The sequence below is a fragment of the Leptonychotes weddellii genome, chromosome 1 (genome assembly GCF_054177405.1).
Source record: "Leptonychotes weddellii isolate Sample4059 chromosome 1, ASM5417740v2, whole genome shotgun sequence".
NCBI classification, from domain to species: domain Eukaryota; kingdom Metazoa; phylum Chordata; class Mammalia; order Carnivora; family Phocidae; genus Leptonychotes; species Leptonychotes weddellii.
In genome coordinates this window covers 102,832,408-102,858,401 of record NC_138369.1, presented here as the reverse complement: position 1 = coordinate 102,858,401, position 25,994 = coordinate 102,832,408, and the positions used below count along the sequence as shown (strand labels likewise).

General features: G+C 32.0%; 1 protein-coding gene across 1 annotated transcript in view; it reads left to right on the top strand.

Annotated features, from left to right (window-relative positions):
• Nucleotides 1–25,994, top strand: part of SI (sucrase-isomaltase) — a 101,015-nt gene that overhangs the window by 42,959 nt on the left and 32,062 nt on the right. Inside the window, exons 23-35 of the mRNA XM_081829088.1 lie at nt 2,643–2,692; nt 3,400–3,570; nt 5,587–5,742; nt 7,355–7,561; nt 10,263–10,417; nt 12,093–12,261; nt 14,044–14,140; nt 14,239–14,351; nt 14,443–14,568; nt 16,071–16,199; nt 17,115–17,225; nt 19,467–19,529; nt 25,544–25,660. Coding sequence (XP_081685214.1) covers nt 2,643–2,692; nt 3,400–3,570; nt 5,587–5,742; nt 7,355–7,561; nt 10,263–10,417; nt 12,093–12,261; nt 14,044–14,140; nt 14,239–14,351; nt 14,443–14,568; nt 16,071–16,199; nt 17,115–17,225; nt 19,467–19,529; nt 25,544–25,660 — 1,664 coding nt within the window. The remainder of the gene's footprint in view (nt 1–2,642; nt 2,693–3,399; nt 3,571–5,586; nt 5,743–7,354; nt 7,562–10,262; nt 10,418–12,092; nt 12,262–14,043; nt 14,141–14,238; nt 14,352–14,442; nt 14,569–16,070; nt 16,200–17,114; nt 17,226–19,466; nt 19,530–25,543; nt 25,661–25,994) is intronic.

Below are 25,994 nucleotides of genomic sequence, written 5' to 3'. Positions count from 1 at the left end.
TTAATAGAAGACTCTTAGGTATGTGTTTTGTATTTTTGTATACAAAAAAATTATAGTTTCGCTTCTATTTTAGCTCACTCCTTCTCAGATGTATTAAAGAATATCCCACATGTCTTTATATGTGTATGAAACATCCAAACATCTCTAATCTAATTTCAGGAAATAATCTATGCATTGGTGTGCTCTCTTATAATTTGAAAATATAGAATCTATGAAAAAATTCATGTTTTTTAAGGCTTATTTATGAAAATATAGATTACCACAATATATCTGCTTCACCTACAGTCTTCCCTTGTCAATTGATGGTGATTTCATCTCTCTAAGAAACCAAAAACCATTTTTGACCATTTTTTCTCATAGCCTAGGAATTTCTCTTGGTTCTACCTTGACGTGGGTTCTCTCATCAGTTCCATCACTATCATTACTATCTTTCATTTTAATTCCTATAATAGCTCCCTAACTGGTCTGTCTATCGTTCTTGTCGAACCCCATTTACATTCTATTTACAATCCAGCAGGTGGAGTAATCCTTTTAAAAGATGATTCAACAATGAATCATGGAACACTACATCAAAAACTAATGATGTAATGTATGGTGATTAACATAACATCATAAAATAAAATTTAAAAAAAAAAGATGATTCAAATCATCACACTTCCCCTCAAAACCCTCTAATGATTCTCCATTTTATTCAGTAAGAAGCCTTAGTCTTTATCAAGACATAGACCACTCACCATGATCTGTATTTTGGCATATATGTGTGCACACACACACACTTTTCCACTACTGCTCTCCTTTTCTCATTCTCCTCCAGCACACCAGCCTTCTTGCTCTGTCTCAAATACTTCAGAGACTAAGTACACTAGGGTGAGCTCTCCCATGAGAATAGATTCCAAATATTTACCACATAGAAGTTTCTTAAGATTGGATTCCTGCTGAATTAAATTATTTGTGATAATCAGTTAAAGAATGCTGTTGAGATCATACCTGCGTTGATAACATGTGGGGCTTGATTTTGAGGTTATTCTTATTTCTCAAATTATATAAATATACCCAAATATATTTCTTTCTATATAAAAATACATATTGATAATTTACTTTCATCTAGGAAGATGGTTAAAAATATGAAGGAGAGGGGCGCCTGGGTGGCTCAGTTGGTTAAGCGACTGCCTTCGGCTCAGGTCATGATCCTGGAGTCCCTGGATCGAGTCCCGCATCGGGCTCCCTGCTCGGCAGGGAGTCTGCTTCTCCCTCTGACCCTCTCACCTCTCATGTTCACTCTCTCTCTCATTCTCTCTCTCAAATAAATAAATAAAATCTTTAAAAAAAAAAGTATGAAGGAGATATGATTTAATCAGTTATCAAATACGGTATCTCTATAGTTATGTGCTTTGAAAAGTTAGAATTTTCTAAATAATCAACTTGTAAATAAACAAATAAAATTACCTTCAATTCAGGTTATGATTTTTATTTCATTAATTAGGATTAAAATTTTAGGTAAATTAATATTGTTGAACATATATATAAATTTTCTGATTCCTTTTACTTTTTTCACTTTCTTTCCAATTATTTTAGCCATGATCTTCAGTTTCTCTGTTAAAGAAACATGTTAATAAAAAGTTCTCTTACATAGATAGTGTGGAAAATCATTGTCTCTTTCCATTTTCCTCATTAAAGTTTATTTTGGTCTTTAAAATATCTCCAGATTCACCTTATTTCCTCAAACAATGAAAAAAAGTTAAAGATGCAAAATAGGGGCACCTGGGTGGCTCAGTCGTTAAGCGTCACCTTTGGCTCAGGTCGTGATCCCAGAGTCCTGGGATCGAGCCCCGCATCAGGCTCCCTGCTCAGCAGGAAGCCTGCTTCTCCCTCTCCCACTCCCCCTACTTGTGTTCCCTCTCTCGCTGTGTCTCTCTCTGGCAAATAAATAAATAAAAAATCTTTAAAAAAAATAAAGATGCAAAATAAAATTGTGATGTGCCGTATCTTCCAAAGATAAACTGAATTAAGTTACATGGTTTGCTAGAAAGTGATAAAATATCATTCATTAATGAATTTACAATTATGTACATTTTACTATAAGTTTTTTTCTCTTAATTTCCAGAAATATTTTAGTCATCTTTGGAAAATTAAACTAGGCACATTATGTATTCATTACCTTTACTTACTGGGATAATAAACTACCAAGATTATTTTGTATATAGGTGTTAAAGACTTTAATTTGAAAAGATAAGCTTTTTAATTTGCTTCATTAATAAACAATATCTTTAAAAAAATTTTTTTAAAAAGATTTATTTATTTATTTGAGAGAGAGAGAGAGCACATGCAAGCAGGGGGAGGGACAGAAGGAGAGGAAGAAGGAGAGAAGTGGACTCCCCACTGAGCACAGAGCCTGACCAGGGGCTCAATCTCAGGACCCTAAGATCCAATCTCAGGACCTTGAGACCATGACTTGAGCTGAAGCCAAGAGTGGGACACTGAAGCCAAGAGTGGGACGCTCAACCGACTGAGACGCTCAGGAGCCCATAAACAGTACCTTTAATTTAAATTTCTGAAGTGTTGTATAATCATAAAAATAGAGAATTTAACTAATAAAAAATTATATTTTGATCTGGTAACTCTTTTTTTTTTTCCCATTTCAGATACCATACAAAATGGCAACTACATTTTATATACTTTTTCAGTTTCTAATGTAAGTATTCTCCTTGGACACATAGCTGAACATGTATTTTACTAATGTCTGGGTTATGCATTTACCATGGATTTCTTTTGGAAAGATGTTTACCTTCAGATTTCAACAGAAAGAAATGAAATAAATTGTTAATTTTTTAAATTTAAGTTGTTAAATTATTAATACATTGTTACCTTAAATTTTTATATTTAAATGTAATAGATAACTTAGTGATAATGAAATTGATGCACAAAACTCTTCAAACATCTTAAAGTGTTATGTCTTGTTTAAGCAACATATTTGAAAATGCTTTAATATATCAGTCACAGCAATAATTGTTATGGATTTTGATAAGGATGAAAAATTTACACACAAGGCTAAATTTTAATAATTAATAGCAATAGTTTTAGTAGATGTTGTATTTCTTCATATATTCTTTGTTGCCAAAGCTGTTATTCTTCATCAACATTAAGGCTAGAATGAGAAGAGATATATATGTGAGTGCATCATGGGTAATTCAAATTATCTCTGAAAATAAATTTTATGGCATGTATACAAAAAGTAAAGAGTTATTAATGAATATATTTATATATGCTACTTGGATGTGGAGAGCTGGTGGGAATGGAAGGATAGATGACTGGTTCTTTTTCTGTTTCATACCTGTATTATTTCAGGTTTGTATCCAAAGACTTTCTACTTAATATATACTATTATATACTTCTTTTCAGAACAAATTAGATATTATATGCACACATTCATCATACCAGGAAGGAACCACTTTAGCATTTGAGACTATAAAAATCCTTGGGTTGATAGAATCTGTTACACAAGTTACAGTGGTGGAAGATAATCAACCAATGAAAGATCACTACAATTTTACTTATACTGCTTCCAACCAGGTAAATTAAAATTTTAAAAATATTTTAGCTGTCATATACTCTCACATTTAACATTATGTAACCATTTTGTCTCTTGGTTTTGTGATTTTTTTTTTCCTTCATGACATTACTTCTTTTTTTTCCCTTTTGCTATCAATATTCCATTTTAGGTCATTCCAATTCAAGGTACCAACATTAAAAGGACTCCTTGTTACTTCTCTTTATTTCATTTTATTTTGGATATCACTTATATACACCTTCCTAATATTTTTTCATACCATTTTCCAACCCTGAACTTTAATTTAATCACCTGTTGCATATAGTAAAGGTTCTAAATGCTTTAGCTTCTCATTTAATACTCTATCTTAAGATATCGATTGAATCTCTTTCTTCAGTCATTCTCTATGCTTCCCCTTTCAAGAACGCTCACTATCCTTGATAAATCTTATATTTTTTTCTTTGAATTTTTGTTTATACTCTTCCTTTCTCGGGCAATTGTAATTTTTGTCTCTTTTAAGATGTGTTCTAGAAAGGCACCTTGCTGGCTCAGTCAGGAGACCATGTAGGACTCTTGGTCTCAGAGCTGTGAGTTTGAGCCCCATGTTGAAAATAAAATCTCAAGATGTGAACTAGGGAGGGAAAAGGAGTCATAAGATAGGGCTTGAATTCCAGCCTTGCAATCTGTGCATTTAAACATATCAAATTAATTTCTTATTATCTCAGCTTCCTTATCTGTAAAATGTAATATTTAAATCATAATATTGCTTTGAATAATAAATTACTGTATTTAAAATATAGATCATAATAATTTAAAACATTGAAATGAATTTTATTGACTTTTTTCCACTATTCATAACCTTAAATTATTAGTAATATCAGAATATATTATAAATTACTTGAGATATAGAATATTCTCTTAGAGCATTTTTTTTTTCTAATTCTTAAGCCCTCTGGCCCAGAGTTTTTCACTTAGCAATTTTCATAAAAATATGTATTGGTTAATTATTTTTATTTAGCAAATATACTATAATTTTATATATTCCTAGGACTATAATAATTAATACAAATTAAATAATACAGGCCTATTGAGAACTTTATGATTCTATCAAAGATTATCAAGAGAGTATAATATGAAAATCATTTTATTTGGTTTTTGTAATTTCAGTTTATATCAATGTCTGTATTTATGCTTATGTAAGAATTACCCAGACTCTAATAGACACGCCTTCTTAATTCTGCTGTGTGTAGACTGATCTTTATATGAATTTTCAGTCCTGTATGTAGAAGTATGAAAGTAAGTTATCAAAAAGTAAGCTATGAAGATAGAAGTCTGGGATAAATTTTGCCCATATTATTCTCAAGGTATAAAGACAACAAACATAACTTTGCAATATAATAATAAAAATCATTATGTATTAGAATATATATATATGTATGTAACTATCCTCTTATTTTTTCTTTATTGCATCATGTCATGTTATCTCCTAACTTTCAAATTAGAGACAGAATTGAAGGAATAAGTATTTCTCTCCTCTGACTGGGGCCTCCATATCAACCTAAGTCATTAACTTTTCCCACCCTTGAGGGAACTAATATTTATTTTATACCTAATCTGTCCTAGGCATTGTGTTAAGTGTTTTAAATTTCATTTATCATTCATCCTGTATAGCAACCCCCCTTAGTAGGGACCAACATCCCCATTTTACAGGGGGAGGAAATTGAAGATAATAAAGGATAGGCAATTGTCCCAAAGAAGCATAAGCATTAAATGGCAGAACTGAGAGCTGAACTCATGTCTGGATTTAGCAATAATGCTTTTCATCAGTATTCTACAATTTCTCATACTTTTCTTATTTTGAGGTTCTAGCTATTTCAGTGGCATGACATATTTTCTCCTTTCTTATCTGTTAAGTATCCTATTAAAAGTACCAATGACTTGATTTGAAGAATTGCCGTGGTTGCTGCATTTTATAAATGTTAAGTATTTTTAAGTAGTCCAGTGCTCACAAATATTCTTTAATGTTTCTTTGTCTTCAGAGTCTCCTCATTTACAATCTCAACTTTAACCTTGGAAGAAACTTTACTGTTCAATGGAATCAAAATTTCTCAGTAAATGAAAGGTTTACTTGTTATCCAGATGCAGACCCTGCAAGTAAAGAAAAGTGTGAAGCACGTGGTTGTTTATGGGAAACGGTACTAAGAATTTTAATTATAATTCATAGTATGGCTTTTACATAAATATCTCAATGTAAGCATTATGTATTATAATTTTAATTCTACAGCATATGAACTAAATTCATCTAGAGAAACATTTGGGATTTGAAATTAGGACTTTGATAGACAATTTGTTTTTATCTTAATTAATTCTCCAAAGACATTTTAGTAAATGCTAGACTAAATGGATGTGTAAGTTGCTTTCCAGGCACTTTGGATCGTGTGCCTCACTTTACTTAATAAAGTATGCCCATTTTACTTAACAAAATAGTCCTCTATTGGTTGAACTCTTATTAGATGTTGACTATGGCTGAATAGCTTAATTTACTAAGATATTATGTCAGTAGGAGTCAGTCTTTCAAAAGCATTGTCTCAAGTTTTAAAACTTCTGAAATTGATGGGCTGTATCAGTTCCACTGAGGGGTAATTTCTAGCCAGTTATTTTGGTCATCCATTCAACAGAATGATGATTTGGTTAAACAAGACACAATTTATTTTTCTTTTACAAAAAAAGAGTCCCATGCCTGATATGCTGGCCTCTCAACATCATCAATGTCTTATATTTACCATTTCTTTTTTATCCTCAAGATTGTATTATGTCTTCTGCCATTATGTATTCATTCCAGGCCCAAAGGTGGGAAGGGGACGGGCATCCTATTTTAATCAGTGTATACTCTTTTATTTTAAGGAAGTTTTGGAGGTCATATATAACTTCCTCAAAAGAGACTGGGACATGAAGAAGGGCACATTGCTTCTCCCAGCAATATGATAATTTAATAAATAAGAAAGATGGGAGAATGGACTATCATAAGGCAACTAGCCCTCAATGCCACCATTTATCATTCTTTTTCTTAGGTCCTAGCTTCCACTCTTATATAAACCAATTAGTTTTGATCTTTGGCCATAGTCCTTATTTATTTGTTTGTTTGTTTGTTTGTTTTTATGATATTCAGTTAGCCACTGTATAGTACATCATTAGTTTTTGATGTAGTGTTCAATGATTCATTAGTTAAGTATAACACCCAGTGCTCATCACAGCACATGCCCTCCTCAATACCCATCACCTTGCCACCCCCTCCCCCTGCATAGTCCTTATTTAAATACTGGTCAGGATGTAATTGACCAGTATAAGGATCAGTCATGAGATAAGGAATGATACAGTTTCATTATAAGTAAAAGAAAAGAACTTTAAGTACAGGCCCTTCTGAGGGTTGTTGTAGAGCCATTTTACACACTAAAGGCAATAATCAGTATGAAGAATAAGAATAAGCATGGAATCAAAATTTATGAGTAATACTTAATTTTTGCAAAGACCATAGGGTCATTCTATTTTCTGTTGAAAAGCTATGACATTTGATTCTTTTCCTCTACTGGTCTCTTTAGAGTCAAAATATAAATATTATATATAACATTTTAGTTATGGTGTTTTAGGTTGCACAATAGATATTTTGTGCTATGATTATAATTTTATTTTAGTATTAAATAATAAAATTCATAAATTATACATGTGATTAAACATGTCTACCTTTTTTGAAGAGTCCATATTATAATGTTTACAATTTCTAGCAGTGAACATGTATTCTGTTTTTAGCCTCCTCTTAGCTCCCGAGCACCTGACTGTTACTTTCCTAGACAATACAACCCTTATTTGGTCAGTTCAACTCATTATTCATCAATGGGTATAACGACTGACCTCCAACTGAATCCTACAAGAGCTCAAATAAAGCTACCTTCTGAACCCATCTCAACTCTTCGTGTGGAGGTGAAATATCACAAAAATGATGTGCTGCAGTTTAAGGTATGTTTAATATAAACTATCCCAATGCATGACTCATCTCTCAAGACAAAAGATTCTGAATAGTTTAGATACTTCAATTTTAATGTGATATTAAGGATTATTAACTATATTGGAGACATTTTGATTTTATAAAAATAAAGTTTTTTTTCCTACACAGCTCGTATCTAGGTGCACAATAAATAAAGCTTCTTATTTTTGCAACTTTGTGAATAATTAAACATGTAGTGGTGATTTAAAAAAAAATTCAAATTCTTGCTAAATACATAAATTACTTAGAATCGGACTATGTTATAGTCCCATTAAAATAAACAAAACAGGGATACCTGCTGGCTCAGTCATTTAAATGTCAGCCTTCGGCTCAAGTCATGATCCCAGGGTGCTGAGATTGAGCCCCAGGTCAGGCTCCCTGCTCAGCAGGGAGTCTGCTTCTCTCTCTCCCTCTTCCTCTGCCTCCTGCTTGTGCTCGCTCTCTCTCTCAAATAAATAAATAAATAATCTTAAAAAAAACAGAAAAAAAATAAACAAAACAGGGTACTATTTACATTTTTAAATAGTGACCTGAATTTTCTGACCAGTGCAGTAGACATAAAAAAAAAAAGAAAATTCTTGCAACAGTACTCTTAACAGTTATTTTTTTTAAGTGAAGTATAGTTGACACAAGATGTTACATTGGTTTGAGAAGCACAAGATAGTGATTTGACGTCTATACTTCATGCTGTGCTCACCACAAGTGTAGCTACCATCTGTCACCATATAATGTTATTACAATACCATTGACTACATTCCCTAAGCTGTACCTTTCATCCCCCTAATGTATTCATTCCATAACTGTAAACCTGATCTCCCACGCCCCTTCACCCACTTTGCCCATGCCTCCACCCCTCCCCTCTGGCAACAGTTTGTTCTCATTTTTTACTTAAGAGCTCCAAGGGAATCCGTTAAGAAAACTTCTAAAAATAATAAGATTAACAAAATGACTGGATGTAAAATAATATCCAAAAAATGTTTTGCTGTATGCTATCATTCACCATTTAGAAATTGAAATGGAGGCAAGTCCCATTAGCAAAATCAAATGAGAAAAACAATCAAATAAACAACAAAAACATAAAAAAATCGTAGGAGTAAATTGACTGTTTATAAGAAAAGACTTAAAAATGTTGATAGATTTTTTTTTAAAGATTTATTTATTTATCTGAGAGCGAGCCTATTGGGTGAGGTGGGGGAGGGGGCAGAGGGAAAGAAAGTCTTAAGCAGACTCCCTGCTCAGTGGGGAGCCAGATGCAGGGCTGATCTCACTACCCTGATATCACCACTGACCTGAGCCGAAACCAAGAGTCAGACACCCAACCAAATGTGCCACCCAGGATCCCCCAAAAAAGTGTTGATAGATTTTAAATAAGTACATTAAAAAATAAGCAAATTTTAAAAATCTTAAATAAGCCTAATTTTTTTAAAGTTAATTCATTTTCTTTAAGTTCATCTGGAAAAATAAACATATGACAATGGCAATAATTAAAACTCAGAAAAAGAAGAGATGATAAAATTTACGGAATTGAAAAAGTATGGAACTGCAGCCAGAAATACTTGAAAGTTTATTGAAAAAAGATGACATAAAAAATATATATGTGTGTGTGTAAAAGATGTGCTTGTATATATACAAAATCAATCAAACATAAGCTCAGAAAAAAAAATTAGTTGCATTTTTATCTTGTATCTGCCTAGTAAAAACCTTTCAAACCATAGATACAAAGGTATAAATCCCACAGGTAAAAATCTATATATTTTCTTACATGAAAATTAACCATATTTCAAAAAAAAAAAAAATTAACCATATTTCAACATCAACAAACACTATAAACAATTAGAAGGCAAACAAAAAATGGGTAAGTATTTGCCACATACATGACAAAAAGCAAATGATTTCAATTTACACAATCAAGAAAAATAGTAAGACCTCATAAGCAGACATTTAACAGAAGAAATAAAAATTAGAGATAAAATATTAAAATACTTAAATGTTAGTTGAAAATAAAAGGAACAAAAGAAAAATTTAAAAAATGGGAACCTATATGTTGAATATCATGTAGAAAAAGGTTCATCCTTATCAGCAAGGAAATACATGACAATTAAAAAAATAAATGCTTTTAGTTTAACATAAAGTAATATTAGGGTATACATTTTGGTAAGAACATTAATTAGTAAACTATTTCTGGAAAATAGATATCAAGGCCTTACACATTTTAGTACACTCTCTCTGACCTAACACTATCACTTCTAAGAAATTTATTGAAGAAATAAAGAAATGAATAAACATACATAACCATTAACATTTATTGTAGGATCATACATGTGACCAAAAATATTGAAACAACTTCTGAGTCTGACCATGAATTGGTAAATAATTTTGTGTATCTATATAAGAGAATATTTAGCTCTAAAATTTTTTTGAAGATTTCTCATTATTATAAAAATGAATTATAAAATAAAAAATGATAAAATGCAATTCATAATTTGATCTCCTAAGGTGTGTATGTAGACTTCTGTTTAGTTATGTGAGCCATGAATAAGAATTAAGAATTATATAAACAAGAATTCTAATGTTCTTGTTTGAGCAATTATACTTAAATTATTTAATGATTATTTACATGATATTTCAGCAATAAGAGAGAAACGTATTTTTTTCGTTGTTTCTCTGCAATAGATTTATGACCTCCAAACTAAGAGATATGAAGTTCCAGTACCTTTAAACATTCCAGCCATGCCAATAAGTACTTATGAAAACAGACTTTATGATGTTGAAATCAAAGAAAATCCTTTTGGCATCCAGATTCGAAGGAGAAGTACAGGAAGAGTTATGTAAGTGATTGAATTATTTGCTCTGAGGAATATTTTGATTTTAGGTCAGGAGGGGGAAAGTAAGATTATTTTCACTGTGCTAGAGTATCAGTTATCACATCAAAAATGTTTCAATTTTATTAAATAACTTGGCCTATTTTAACATTTTTAAACTAAACAATTATCACACTCACGGGACTATCATTAAGGATTAGTAAAATTTCATCTACATTTTGGATGTGATTGATTTCATTATTATCACACTCATTCTTCTAATCAAGTTGAGAACCAAAACAAAGACTCCTCTTGAAAAGTGTGAGTGTTAGCAAAAAAAGTAGTTGGAAATGTGTTATGTAAGTATTTAATTAGAAATTAATTGAAATTGAAATTTATTAGTTCTGAAATCTGATAGAGTTAATACTATCTCTGCCAGGTAATGATGGAAGGAAATTATGATACACATACATCTCTCTATATTTTTATGTTACAACAAATAAACTTATGTAAAAAATTATTTCTATTTTAGTAAAAAGTTGAGCTTTGTAGACAAACTATAGTATATAAAAGATACTTTTATGTAATTTAAGCTTGCCATGCTACTTTATAGAAGATGAAGTCAGAATGTTTTCAGGTATTGTCAGGATGGATACAAATAATGAAGAAACTTATGTCTGTATTGTTTTAAAAATTGTTTCGTTACGACAATATTTTTATTTCAGAGGATAAGAAGTGAAGTCATTTTGTAAAAAATTTCTGTTGCAATGGCATGAATTATTTTTTATTTGGAAAACATTATTTTAATAATACTTCTCCAAAATCCTTAACATAAAAATTTTAATACGTTCCAAATTCTTTGTAATTCTTTGTTTTTCCTTCCAACTTTAATTTCTTTTCTTCCTCTTTTACATTCTTGCAAATGACTAGAAAAACAATACATTCTCTGTAACACATTTCTTCTGGATTTATTTTAAAACACCCATTTTTATAAATACAAAATAAAAGAAGAAAATGATTGGGAGTAGTAATTAGGGAGAGCTTGGAATTAAAATATCCATCATTGGATGCCTGGGTGGCTCAGTCGTTAAGCGTCTGCCGTTGGCTCAGGTCATGATCCCGGGGCCTGGGATCGAGTCTGGCATTGGCTCCTTGCTCAGAGGGGAGCCTGCTTTTCCCTCTGCCAGCTTCTCCCCCTGGTTATATTCTCTCTCTCTGTCGAATAAATAAAATATTTAAAAAACAAAAAAAATTAAATATCCATCATGCCTTAGTTTATTTTGATATTGATTTCATTTTATTCTTTATGTAGAAAAAGTTTACTGTGAGTATCTCAAGGGAACAGGGAAACAGAGGACTTTCAATTTCTGGGACATATATTACTTCTAGGCCAATATTATTTATAACTTCATATTAATTTTATTTTAAAAAGCAGTGTATATCTAAACATATAATCATATTCATCATATAATTTATTTTATTAATAATGCTTAATAAATGAAATATATTTTAGATATTCTTTAACTTAGTCAAAAGAAAAATGTATGGGGATAATTATTTTCATTTGGTATTTGAGTACAATAAGTACATAGAGAAAAATATTACTGGTTGTCAGATCATCTAAGAAAGAATTACCATTAGTTATTTGTGGTACTACTTTGTGTATATCTACAGGATTAGAATTGTTTTCTTTTCTTTTCAGTTGGGACTCCTGCCTGCCTGGATTTGCTTTTAATGACCAGTTTATTCAAATATCTACTCGCCTGCCATCAGGATATATATATGGTTTTGGGGAAGTGGAACACACAGCATTTAAGAGAGACCTGAACTGGCGTACTTGGGGAATGTTCACAAGAGACCAACCCCCTGGTGTAGGTATTAATATTTGACTCCTCCATGAGGCAACTAAGACCATGATTAGGATCTCAGCCACTTCTCTGTAGGCCTGGACTTCAGTACTGAAGTAATGACAAAGGGGCCCCAGACCTGCTACAGTGATTTTCTAAAAAGCAAACAAAAAAGCCACGGAGACAGGAGACAGGAGAAAGCAGAGGATTGGATGGATAACATCCTTGATTACAGTGAAAAGTGAGGTTGTAACCCCAACCCTATCCTCTCAATTGCATAGAACAAATATTCAGATTCAGAATCCCCTGCCAAATCAACTTTTACTCTCAGCTTTTAGAAATAACTGACTAGGGTTCTCCTTGAAAAAAAATTTTTTTTTTTTACTTTTTTGATATTGATTGGATGCTAACTTTTTCCTTTATGATACTGAGCTACAGATGTGCATTTTTATGAGGCCATACTGCTAGTTACATCTTTAGAAAATGTTTTTATATGCTTATGTCACTTTTCCCAATGTTTTGTCTTATTAATGGAATACATTTCATGAATATTTAATGAATTGTACAACTCATATTAACTATAATTATTCTAAGCATATCATGAAAAAACACATTTTAATAAAAATACTAGCTCATTTCCATTTTTCATACATTATGTGTATCTAAAGGATATATTCAGTATGAGATTATAAATGTATATACTATTGCAATTACTTTTTATTGTTAGGTGCTTAAACAACTTTTATCTGTATCATAATTGTTCAAACTTAGATTATGAAGACTGTTTTTCATTTGTATCAACTTCAAAGTTTGTTTTACAAAATGTGTTTCTTTAAAACTGCAACATTAGTATTGGCATTATTAGGTTAATATAATCTTGACTCTCAAAATATAAATCTTCTTTCACATGCTAATCAAATACTGGGATACAGTGTGAGTCAAAGAGGTCAGTTGTTGTGTGTGTGTGTGTGTGTTTTATTTTTTGTATTTTTAGAGAGAACACAAGCAAGAGTGGGGAGGAGGGGGCGCAGACAGAGAGGTAGAGAGAGAATCCCAAGCAGGCTCCATGCTCATGGCAGAGCCTGACACAGGGCTCCATCTCAAGGGCCTGAGATTGATCTGAGCCAAAATCAAGAGTCGGAGGCTTAACAGACTGAGCTACCCAGGTGCCCCTAAAGTTGTCAGTTTGATTAGGGATCATCAACTTAAAAGTTTTGTGACTTTTGCAAGTCATTTCATGACCCTGAGTATAGGATTTTTATTCCAAAAAATGAAAAGATCTAGCTAAAATGAAATTAAATGTTTTATAAAATATTGTATAAACAAGATATTATTTAAAATATTATCATAAATATCATATAACTTAGATATTACCATATAAGTTCTTAAGAGGTTTGAATACTTTCATCATTTTAATCATTTCTAGGACATTTTATTATTGAAAAAGAAGTGCCAATTTATAAATAAATTAAGACATACCTGTAGAAAGAAACCCAACTACACTAATACTAATGGTTTTTTACATCAGTTAATATGACAATATTTGTGGGTGTTACAAATTTCTACATTCATTTGTATGCTCTAAAGCAGTAATGGTTCAAATAATAAGAAATATTTTTTCTAAAGGAGATATATTTATTTTAATTTAAGCATAGTTTTGTGTACAAAGAAGGACCCTTTAAATTCATATAGGCTCAATCTTATAATGAATTTAAATATTACCTTGATAAAATTCATATGCTACTATTATTTAAATATTATGATATTATTACTTATATATTATATATGTTTAATTTTTTATTTTAGTATAAATTTAATTCCTATGGATTTCATCCTTATTACATGGCTCTGGAAGATGAAGGCAATGCTCATGGAGTTCTCTTACTTAACAGCAATGCAATGGGTAAAACAATCATTTGTTGAATTTCTTGTATTTTATATGACTCTTTAGTAAAATAGTATACATAGATAAAAAATTGTAATCATATTTTGGATTTCCAGATGTTACATTTCAGCCAACTCCTGCTCTAACTTACCGTGTAATTGGAGGAATCTTGGACTTTTATATGTTCTTGGGCCCAACTCCTGAAGTTGCAACCCAGCAATACCATGAAGTATGATTGTAAATTAAAAAAAAAAAAAGTTTTCTTTGTAATATAAAGTAACTCTCTTAGTTCACAAATAACTCTTTTTTTTCCCCCAAAGGTAATTGGCCGACCAGTCATGCCACCTTACTGGGCTTTGGGATTCCAATTATGTCATTATGGGTACAGAAATACTTCAGAAGTTGAGCAAGTATTTAATGATATGGTGGCTGCTCAGATTCCCTATGTACGTATATAAATTTTTAAAACAGTGTTAAATATGTCATCTATAAAAGCAAAATAAAAAAAGTATATATACTTTAAAATTAATCATTTGACAATAATTCTTAGTTTTTTAATAGCACTTAATGACTTGGTTATAAGATTTTTATAAAGTGTCTTTATTAGATGAAGGAAAAAGGGTAATATCATTCATTTTTCTCCTTTCTCTAGTTCCATGACCCTGAATTGTACTAAACAAGTCACTGTGCGCTTGTTTTTCTCTCATAAACTTTGGGTTGCTTAAGTAATCAGGTGTATTTCCCATTTTTTTTTTTATATGAGAATAAGAGTCCACAGAAACCTACTTCATCAGCTGATCTGACAAAATACGGAGAAGAAATTGGAAATGAAGCTAAGTGATTTTTGCCCTGGAACAGTGATAGTTGTAAGGTTAGAACACAGAATTAGAGCACTTGCAGAATATTCTCTTCCCTCAATATTTGGGAAACTAAATATTACTGAGTATCTAGAAATAATCATCCCTGTGATTTTATTTTTTTAACAGATTCAGGAATCCCAGGGGTCCTTCTGGGAGCACTTAAACAGTGAAATCCAGAATGCTTGGTATATAAGAACTCATTCTAAGAAGAATGAGAAGGGCCTTATTATAAGACATTGGTACATGTAGTAGAATCAAGTATATGATTCCTGAATACATTATTATGAGGAAATTAATTGTATAAGTAGATGATATAGAAATATACAAGTGAAAATTTTTTTTATAAAAAGGAGTTTTTTTCCATATTAGGTCCATTATATGAGCCGTACTTTTTATAACACCTAGAAGAAGAAATTGAGTTAATGTCTATTACCAAAAAATAATTTAAAATTTTGCTATTTAGGTCTAAAGGATGTCATGATAGAATTCAGACATTTATTAGTTTAAACATATTTGTAAATACCTATTTGTAAGCACTATTTTGATTATTTAAGCTTAGACTATAATTCTAAAAAGACTTTGTTAGATAATAAGAGAATCTTATAATTGATGGATTTACTAATAATTCTTTCTTCCCCTTTGGCAATATTAGAATTACTTGAAATTACCCCCTATTGGTTTTATGTTTCCAGAAATAAAACAACACCTATTTCTGTACGTATTTTACAACATTCCAAATTGCCATTTAACATAATTTCATAGCGTCATAAATCCTTTACTCTTGTGTCTTCCTATTTCCTTTGGGAATTACATAACAAAAGATACTGATCCAAAAGAATTTTTAGAAATCAAAAATTTTAAGTGAACTGTTAACAAACAACATTTATATGAACTTGTTTATGGACTGTTTTGCATCTTTATACACTAGTTTTATTTGTTGAGCATTGTGTTGCTTGATTAATTCTCTTTAGGATTAAGTGAAGAGGCATTTAAACTTTCATATTGCTATTACTTTTATATGATGACAGAATGAGATGCACTGACTTCTGTGATTCTTACCCCACTGCCACAATCTTCATATCTTTTAGGATGTTGAATATATAGACATTGATTACATGGAAAGGCAACTAGACTTTACAATTGATGAAAACTTCCGTGACCTTCCTCAGTTTGTTGACAAAATAAGACAGGAAGGAATGAGATACATTATTATCCTGGTTAGTATTTATATTTTATATTTTATCTGAGTCGTGTTATCTTGATTTCATTAAAATTTCTCTCTTAGAGGGCGCCTGGGTGGCTCAGATGGTTAAGCGTCTGCCTTCAGCTCAGGTCATGATCTCAGGGTCCTGGGATCGAGTCCCACATCGGGCTCCCTGCTCCTTGGGAGCCTGCTTCTCCCTCTGCCTCTCTCTCTCTCTGTCTCTAATGAATAAATAAATAAAATCTTTAAAAAAAAAATTATCTCTTAGAAGGGGGGGGTGTTTCAAAATGGGAAGACTATTACTTTAAATTCTTCCCAAATCTAAAACTTTCTTCCTTTAAGACTTTTATTTACATGGTCTGTTACCAAGCTACCTTTACATTTTGGTATATCCTTAGAGATCTAAGATTGATTCTGGAAGTCAAAGGCAAGCTGTCTTCTAATAATCATTGAAGCTACAAACTAGCCGCAATTTGTAGAAGCTCTCACAAAGTTATAATGGGTTTTCCATTTCTATACAATTCTCAAATCATTCTATGGGACTGCTTCTTATGCTTGTCATGTTTAAAAATTTGACTTCAATTTAGTGATTCAATGGGGAGAATATTTTATCAATATCTTCTAGTAAGCAAGACAGGCAGCCAGTAATCCCACTGGGAGAAATAAAAACAAAACAAAAAAATGCCAGTAATCATTCTTGAAATCATAGCCAATACATTTTCAAAAGTTCTTAAAATTTTCTTCCAAGGAATTTAGAGGACAATCTAGCTAGAACACTGAAGTTTATACTGTCAGTCTATTTGTCAGTCTATGTGAGAGCACAGTAAAATGATAATGTAATCATGGAAAATTTTGTTTCATAACAGCAAACCAACTGGCTATACTTTTATTCCAGAGTTACCTGGTGTGTATTTCATTTTAATTTTAGGATCCAGCAATTTCAGGAAATGAAACAAAGTCTTACCCTGCATTTGAAAGAGGACTGGAGAAAGATGTTTTTGTCAAATGGCCTAACACCAATGATATTTGTTGGGCAAAGGTACTGAATTGATATCTTGAAATAAAATAAGTATAAAATGTTATTTCATTGGGGGGCGCCTGGGTGGCTCAGTTGGTTAAGCGACTGCCTTCGGCTCAGGTCATGATCCTGGAGTCCCAGGATCGAGTCCCGCATTGGGCTCCCTGCTCGGCAGGGAGTCTGCTTCTCCCTCTGACCCTCCCCCCTCTCATGTGCTCTCTCTCTCTCATTCTCTCTCTCTCAAATAAATAAATAAAATCTTTAAAAAAAATGTTATTTCATTGGAAGTTTCTATAGAGCAAAAAAAAAATTGTTAAAGATATATTCAGAGGGAGAGATACAGAATACAGAAATGTAGCAATTTAATAGCTAATAATCAAAATAATATATACTCTTTTCAACCCAAATTATCAGAAACAGAGAAAGAATTTATATAGTTCATATGTTTGTTTACTATTTGTTTCATCTTTAAATTGTCTTTTATTGCATTTCTTAGAATGTCTTGTGTTTATTATAAAATTAGCATTAATAAGATGGTTGTTCATGGGGCGCTTGGGTGGCTCAGTTGGTTAAGCGACTGCCTTCGGCTCAGGTCATGATCCTGGAGTCCCGGGATCGAGTCCGCATCGGGCTCCCTGCTCAGCGGGGAGTCTGCTTCTCCCTCTGACCCTCCCCCTTCTCATGCTCTATCTCATTCTCTCTCTCAAATAAATAAATAAAATATTAAAAAAAAAAGATGGTTGTTCATTATTCTACACTGCAAGTCATTTAAATGTTCGAACTTCTTTCATTAATAAAAGAGACAGTGTTTTCAAGAGCTATACTTATATTCCTGACTTGAACAAGGAATATAATGTATTGTATTTCATTTAAGCAATAATATTCAGACCTGGATGTATTAATTATTATAGAAAAATCCTGATTTGGTTTACATATAAAAGAGTAAACAAAAATCCATTACTCCTAACTAGAATGAAAAACAAAAACAAAATTCCATGAGACGTGATGAAATACAATATAGAATCCTTTTATTCATCTTGGACCAAAAATAACATATTAGTGATAAAACTGGTGAAATTCAAACATGGCCTGTAGATTACTTAATAATATTGTATTAATGCCAATTTCTTGGTTTTGATAATTATAGAGAGGTTATAAATTTTTTAACTTTAGGGGAAACAGAACTCTAGGTATAATGTTGGTGGCTTTTCTGTAAGTCTGAAAATATTTCAAAACAAAAAGTTAAAAATAAAATAGAAAAAGATCCTAACAAAAAGTTAAAAATAAAATAGAAAAAAATCCAGGTTTTTCTGTAAGTCTGAAAATATTTCAAAACAAAAAGTTAAAAATAAAATAGAAAAAAATAAATTAGAAAAAAAAAGTTAAAAATAAAATAGAAAAAAAACTTGATGAGAAGTCATAACACCTTAAGAAACATGCAAGTATAGAGTATGGCATATTGGCCATAAAAAGGGTTTTTTTTTTTTCCTATTTTCTTCTTATTCTATATGTCTATACATTTTCTCAGATTTCTGTCCTCTGTTCCATTCCTTTAGGGAGTTGCTCCCCATCAGCAAGTAATCTCTTGTAGGTAACTAGTCCTTGGGAATTATCTACACTTTTTTAATATGGAACCATCTAACTTTTACAACATAGATTCAAATTCTCAGAGCTTTCAGCATGATTGAATTTGGGTTCAAGTTGTGTGTTTGTGGTTGGGGTAGAGGAAAACATTGGTAGATGGGGAGGCAGGGACAGAGATGAAGATATGGAGGGAGAAAGAGGAGTATTTAGTACTAATTGTGAAAGCTAAGAAGATGTTTGCCTCAGCATGGCATCATCCAACTCAGATCTTCAATTCCTTTTAAATAAAAATATATCTATTGTTTTTAGCTTTTAATGCTGGAACAATTGCAGAAACAGTTTTAACATACCACACTAAATTAAATTTAGTACGTGCCTTCATATTATTCTCGACTACAACTTTTGGTTACATGCATTGGTTTTAAAACCACTACCTACTACAAAGGTTGGCATTCTTTTTCCTATTCGCCATATTAAAGAGAAAATTAATATGAAAGATGGGAATAATTTGCAAATGTTACATTTACCAAAACACAAAATGAAAAAAAAAATTGAAAGAATTACCGGTCTCGACAGATAATAATATGCCTCCAAAACCCTATTATACTTTATTTACAATATAGTCATACAATACTGAATTTATTTTCAACTATTTTCCTATTCCTTCTTTCTCTGTAGGTTTGGCCAGATTTGCCCAACATAACAATAGATGAAAGTCTAACTGAAGATGAAGCTGTTAATGTAAGTTTTACACTGATTGACTACATAACTAAAAGAAATTCAGCACTTGGATTTAATGATCATTTTGATGATTAATTCAATTTAAATATTTTCTTCAAAAAAGTAGATGACTTACTTTTAAATTCTCTATACCAGACCATATTTAAATCATATGGCATTTCTATTTTTAATTTTTTGAAGAATATCTATGCTGTTTTCTTAAGTGGCTGTACCACTTTGCATTCCCACCAACAGTGCACAAGGATTCCAGTTTCTCCATATCCTTTCCAAAACTTGTTGTCTTTGTTTTTTGGCTAATAGCCATCCTAACAGGTATGAGGTGATATCTCATTGTGGTTTTTGCATTTTTCTGATTATAAGAGATTATGGGCATCTTTTCATCTACTTGTTGGCTATTTGCATGCATTCTTTAGAGAAATGTCTATTCAAGTCTTTGGCCCTATTTTAAGCAGGTTATTACAGTTCTTTTCTTTCTTTTTTTTTTCCCATTGGGTGGTAGAACTTTCTTATATACTTTGGAGATTCACACTGTATCTGATATATGGTGTTTAAATATTTTCTCTTGTTCTGTAGTTTGCCTTTCACTTTGTTGCTTATTTCCTTTGTTATGAAGAAACTTTTTTGTTTGATTTAGTTACTGTTTACTTTTGCTTTTATTGCCTGTGTTGTTGGTGTCATATCCATAAAATCTTTGCCAAGACCAATGTCATGAAGCTTTTCCCTTTGTTTTCTCCTATAAGTTTTCCAGTTTCATGTGTTACATTAATGTCTTTTCTCCATTTTGAGTTGATTCTTGTGTATGATGTAAGATAAAGGTCCAATTTCATTCTTCTGCATATGTATATCCAGTTTTCCCAGTACCATTTGTTGAAGAGACTATCCTTTCTCCATTGTATATTTTTGGCACCCTTGTCAATGATTAGTTGACTATATATGTATGGATTGATTTCTATGCTCTCTATTAGGTGCCATTAGTCTATGTGTCTGTTTTTATGCTGGTATCATACTGTTTTAATTACTGTGGCTTTGGAGTATATTTTGAAATCAGGACATGTTATACTTTCAGCTTTGTTCTACTTTCTCAAGATTATTTTGACTATTCAGGGTCTTTGTAGTTCCAAGTGAATTATAGAATTGTTTTTATATTTCTGTAAAAGATGCCATTGGGTTTTTGATAGAGGTTGCATTAAATCTACAGATTGCTTCTGGGTAGCACAGACATTTTCACAATATTAATTCTTCCAATCCATGAACATGGGATATCTTTCTATTTATCTGTGTCTTCTTCAATATCTTTCAGCAATGTTTTGTAGTTTTCAGTGTACAAATCTTCCACCTCCTTACTTTTATTCCTAAGTACTTTATTATCTGGGTTGCTGTTATAAATTGGATTATTTTCCTAATTTACTTTTCTGATAGTTCATTGTTAGTGTATAAAAATGCAACTGATTTTTGTATGTTGATTTTATATTCTACAACTTTATTTAATTTATTAATTCTAACAGTGTGTATGTGTGTGCATGTGTGTGTGAGAGAGAGAAAAACATTTTTTTCTGAATGAGCATGATATTAGCTGGGGGTGTTTAATATATCATCATTATTATGTTATTTCCTCCTATTCCTAGTTTGTTGAGAGTTTTTATCATGAAAGGGTGTTGAATTTTGTCAAATACTTCTTTCTTTTTGTTTGTTCAGATGATCATGTGATTTTTATCCTCATTCTGTTAATGTGGTATATTACATCAATTGATTTTCATATGTTGAACAGTCCTTGCATCACAAGATTAAATTCTATGTGTTCATTGTGTATGACCTTTTTAATATGCTGCTGAATGTAGTTCTCTTGTATTTTGTTGAGAATGTTTGCATCTGTATTTATAAGAGGTATTATTCTGTAGTTTTTCTTTTTCTTGTGATATCTTTGACTTTTGTATGAGGGTTATGCTAGCCTTTTAAAATGAGTTTGGAAGTATTCTCACCACTTCAGTTTTTGGGGGATAAATTTGGAAGGATTGGCATTAGTTCTTCCTTAAATGTTTGGTACAATTCTCCAATGTAGTCATTTGGTCCTGGACTCTTTTTTAGGGGGGTTTTGGTTACTGATTCAATCTCCTTACAAGTAATTTTTTTTTCAGATTTGTATTTCATTATGATACAGTTTTATTAGGTTTTACGATTCTAGGAATTTATCATTTCTTCTAGGTTATCCAGTTTTTTGATGTTTAATTATTCATAGTGGTCTCTCATAATCATTTATAGGCTGAAAGTGAAGTGATGTGAAAAATGATATTCTATATAATGGCAACCAAAAGAGGGTGGCTATACTTATATCCAAAAAAATAGACTTTAAGTCAAAAACTGTCACAGGAGACAAATAAGGACATTATTAATGATAATAGGTTTAATTCATCAAGAAGATATAACAATTATGAATATATATGCACTCAACATCAGAGCACTTAAAGATATGCAACAAACATTGACCGAACTGAAAGAGAAGTACACAGTAGTACAAACAGTAGAAGGCTTTAATACTCCTTCTTCAATAATGGATGGAGCAAGTAGACAGAAAATCAACAAAGAAACATGGACCTAACACTATAGACCATATGGACTTAATAGACATTTACAGAACGTTCTGCCCAATGGCTGCAGAACATTTTACCCAAGAACACATGTTATGTTTTCCAGGATATATCACATATTAGGTTGCAAAATAAGTCTTAACAAATTTAAGAATGTTGAAATCATACAAAGTATGTTTTCTGACCACAGTGGAATGAGTATCAAAAGGAAAATTGGAAAATTCACAAATACATGGAAATAGAACAGCACATTTTTGAATAATCAGTGGGTCAAAGAAGAAATCAAAAGGGAAATTATAAAATATGTTGAGACAAACAAAAATGAATATACAACACACCAAAACTTATGGGATGCAGCAAAAGCAGTACTAAGAGGGAAGTTTATAATGATAAACACCCACAGTAAAGAAGAAAGATATCAAATAACCTAACTTTAGACCTCCAGGAACTATGAAAAGAACAAACTAAGCCCCAAACTAGCAGAAGAAAGGAAATTATAAAAATTAGACCAGAAATGAATGAATGAAACAATATCAAGACAATAGAAAAAAATCAATGAAACTTAAGAGTTGGCAGTCAATATTTTAGGTAGGTTAAATTGTAATCATTAAGTCATACAAGTTCATGTGTGAAAAATTAGAGAAATTCTTATTTAAAACTTACCAAATTATTTCTAGAGTTGACTCAAAGAATTACTGAACAATGTTGTTTAGGGAAAAAAAAGTCAGAATTTTATCTTAATTGCAGTTCTACCCATCATTCCTGGGTAATATTAGCAACACTGTAGAGGAAGGCATAGCTTCTTTATATAATTTTGGAAGGCCCCTTCAATTTACAGTGGTTTATGTAGAATCACTTGAGATACCCTACCACAAAAGGTATACAGACTCTTGGATCATATGTACCTGATGAAATTTCTGGCTATAACTAATGATTTGTATTAAAGGAGTAGAGCAGCGACCTAAAAGAATAAAAGAAACAGAAAAATGAATGAATTGTGGAAAGAGCACAATAGAAGTTAAAAACAGGGTATTACATTTCTTACTTATTTTTCATTATAATCTAGGGGAGAAATTACAACCTAGCATAGGCAATATTTGTTGACTATACAAGACCAGTGCTCTAACCCCTGAGCTATGGAGCCAACTATTATTTGTTGACTATAAACCCATTGAGCCTTCTTTCCTTATAAGTAAAAGTAATTATTGGGCAAAATGATGTATTGAAGTATATCATTATATCAGCTCAAAAGTATTTATAACATATAGGTATTTCTTTATTAGTTTCAGAGGTAGAGCTTAGTGATTTATCTATTGCATATAACACCCAGTACTCATTATATCAAGTGCCCTCCTTAATGCCCATCATCCAATTATCCCTTCCCCTACCACCCACCTCTCCTCCAGCAACCCTCAGTTTGTACCTAGAGTTAAGAGTCTCTTATGGTTTGCTTCCCTCTCAATTTCATCTTATTTTTTCCTTACCTTCCCCTATGTTCATCTGTTTTGTTTCTTAAGTTCCACATATGAGTGAAATCATATGGTATTTGCCTTTCTCTTATTGACCTACTTCACTTAGCATAATACCCCCTAGTTCCATCCATGTCATTGGAAATGACAAGATTTCATTCTTTTTGATAGCTGAGGAATATTCCATTGTATATGTATACCACCTCTTCTTTATCCATTCATCTGTTGATGGACATCTTGGCTCTTTCCATATTTTGGTTATTGTGGACATTGCTGCTATAAACACTGGGGTACATGTGCCCCTTTAAATCACTATCTTTGCATCCTTTGGATAAATACCTTGTAGTGCAATTGCTGGGTCATATGGTAGCTCTATTTTCAACTTTTTGAGGAATCTCCATACTGCTTTCCAGAGTGGCTGCACCAGTTTGCATTCCCACCAACAGTATAAGAGGATTCCCTTTTCTCTGCATTCTCGCCAACATCTGTCATTTCCTGAGTTGTTAATTTTAGCCATTCTGATGGTGTGAGGTGGTATCTGATTGTGGTTTTGATTTGTAGTTCCCTGATGCCAAGTGATGTTGAGCATCTTTTCATGTGTCTGTTGGCCACTTGTATGTCTTCTTTGGAGAAATGTTTGTTCATGTCTTCTGTCCATTTCTTGACTGGATTTTTTGTTTTTGGGGTGTTGAGTTTGGTAAGTTCTTTATACATTTTGGATACTAGCCCTTTATCTGATGATACATTTGCAAATATCTTCTCTCATTCCATAGGTTGCCTTTTAGTTTTGCTGACTGTTTCCTTTGCTGTGCAAAAGCTTTTTATCATGATGAAATCTCAGTAGTTCATTTTTGCTTTTGTTTCTCTTGCCTTTGGAGACGTGTCTAGCAAGAAGTTGCTGCGATTGTGCTCTCCTCTAGGATTTTTGATGGATTCCGGTCTCACATTTAAGTCTTTCATCCATTTTGAGTTTATTTTTGTGTATAGTGTAGGAAAGTGGTACAATTTCATTCTTCTGCATGTTGCTGTCCAATTTTCCCAACACCTTTAGTTGAAAAGACTGGTTTTTTCCCCCCCATTGGATATTCTTTCCTGCTTTGCCGAAGATTAGTTGACCATAGAGTTGAGGGTCCATTTCTGGGTCCTCTATTCCATTCCATTGATCTATGTGTCTTTTTGTGCCCGTACTATATGTGTTTTGTAGATCCCTCTATTCCTTACCTTTGGCATTTTCTCTATGCACAATGCCTTCCCCTACCCTATTCATGGAGAAGACTATTCTGGCAGTTACTACATAGACTTAAAGTGTGACAGGAAAGCATGCAAGTGATGCCATGTTTTTCAGGCAATTGATTTACTTACAGAAGGTCAATCCTCTGCTAGCACACAGACTTTGACCTCAGAATTTATATGGGTAGGCTGACAAGTAGGGAATTTTCTTGGTAGGGAAATAAGTAAATCACTTTTTCTCTGCTGGGGTGGGAAGGGTTAGATGTGAGAAAGACAAATGGTTGGGGTGGTAAAGAAATATATTGGTCTTAAAAGGGCAGAAAGCTGGGTAAACATTTTTTTTTTTTATCAGATGAAACAGGCTAAACCAAGGTCTTTTCCTTTCCTATCATGCTCCACAAAAGTAAATCTGCATTATAGAGCTCTAAGGATACAAAGAAAAAAATTCTCTAAAACTCTAAGAAGCACTGAAAATATATTTCTGTGTGTTGTGAACTTTTTTTTGACAATCTATAAGAACCCCTAACCTGCTCCCTTCTGTCTCCATGTATATCTCTCTTTTTTGACTCTTCATTGTTTTTGGTTAGAGAAAAATAATATACATTCATGCAATTAAAGTTGGGATCAGGTTGCCTTCATTATCACCTGTGCACAGCTTGTGAATCTGACAGATAAATGTCTAACTTAGACATGCATGGTCTCTCTTCTGACTTCCTACATGATTTTACAGACTTCCAGAGCTCATGTAGCTTTTCCAGATTTTTTCAAGAATGCCACAGCAGAGTGGTGGGCAAGGGAAATTATAGATTTCTATAATAACCAGATGAAGTTTGATGGCTTGTGCATTGTAAGTAAACATTATGCAATTTATATTTTAAGTTGTTATTGTTTTATTTCTTATGTAGTTGTTATGCAGAATTCTTACTAGATTCTAATAATTCCAACAAAGTATTTTTTTGTGAAAATAGCCCACTCATTTTTCCATAGAAAGGAAAGGCTTTTCCATATGCATAGGACTGTAAAATACAGTGTTAGCAATTCATTTCATGTGTACGGATGCTATTTCCTGAATATTTTCAACTTCACCAAGGAACCAAAAATAAAACCTCTCTTTATAACTATTTATAAATGCTTATAAGCATTTATTTTAATTTTATTCAATGTAGGAATAAATCTCACCT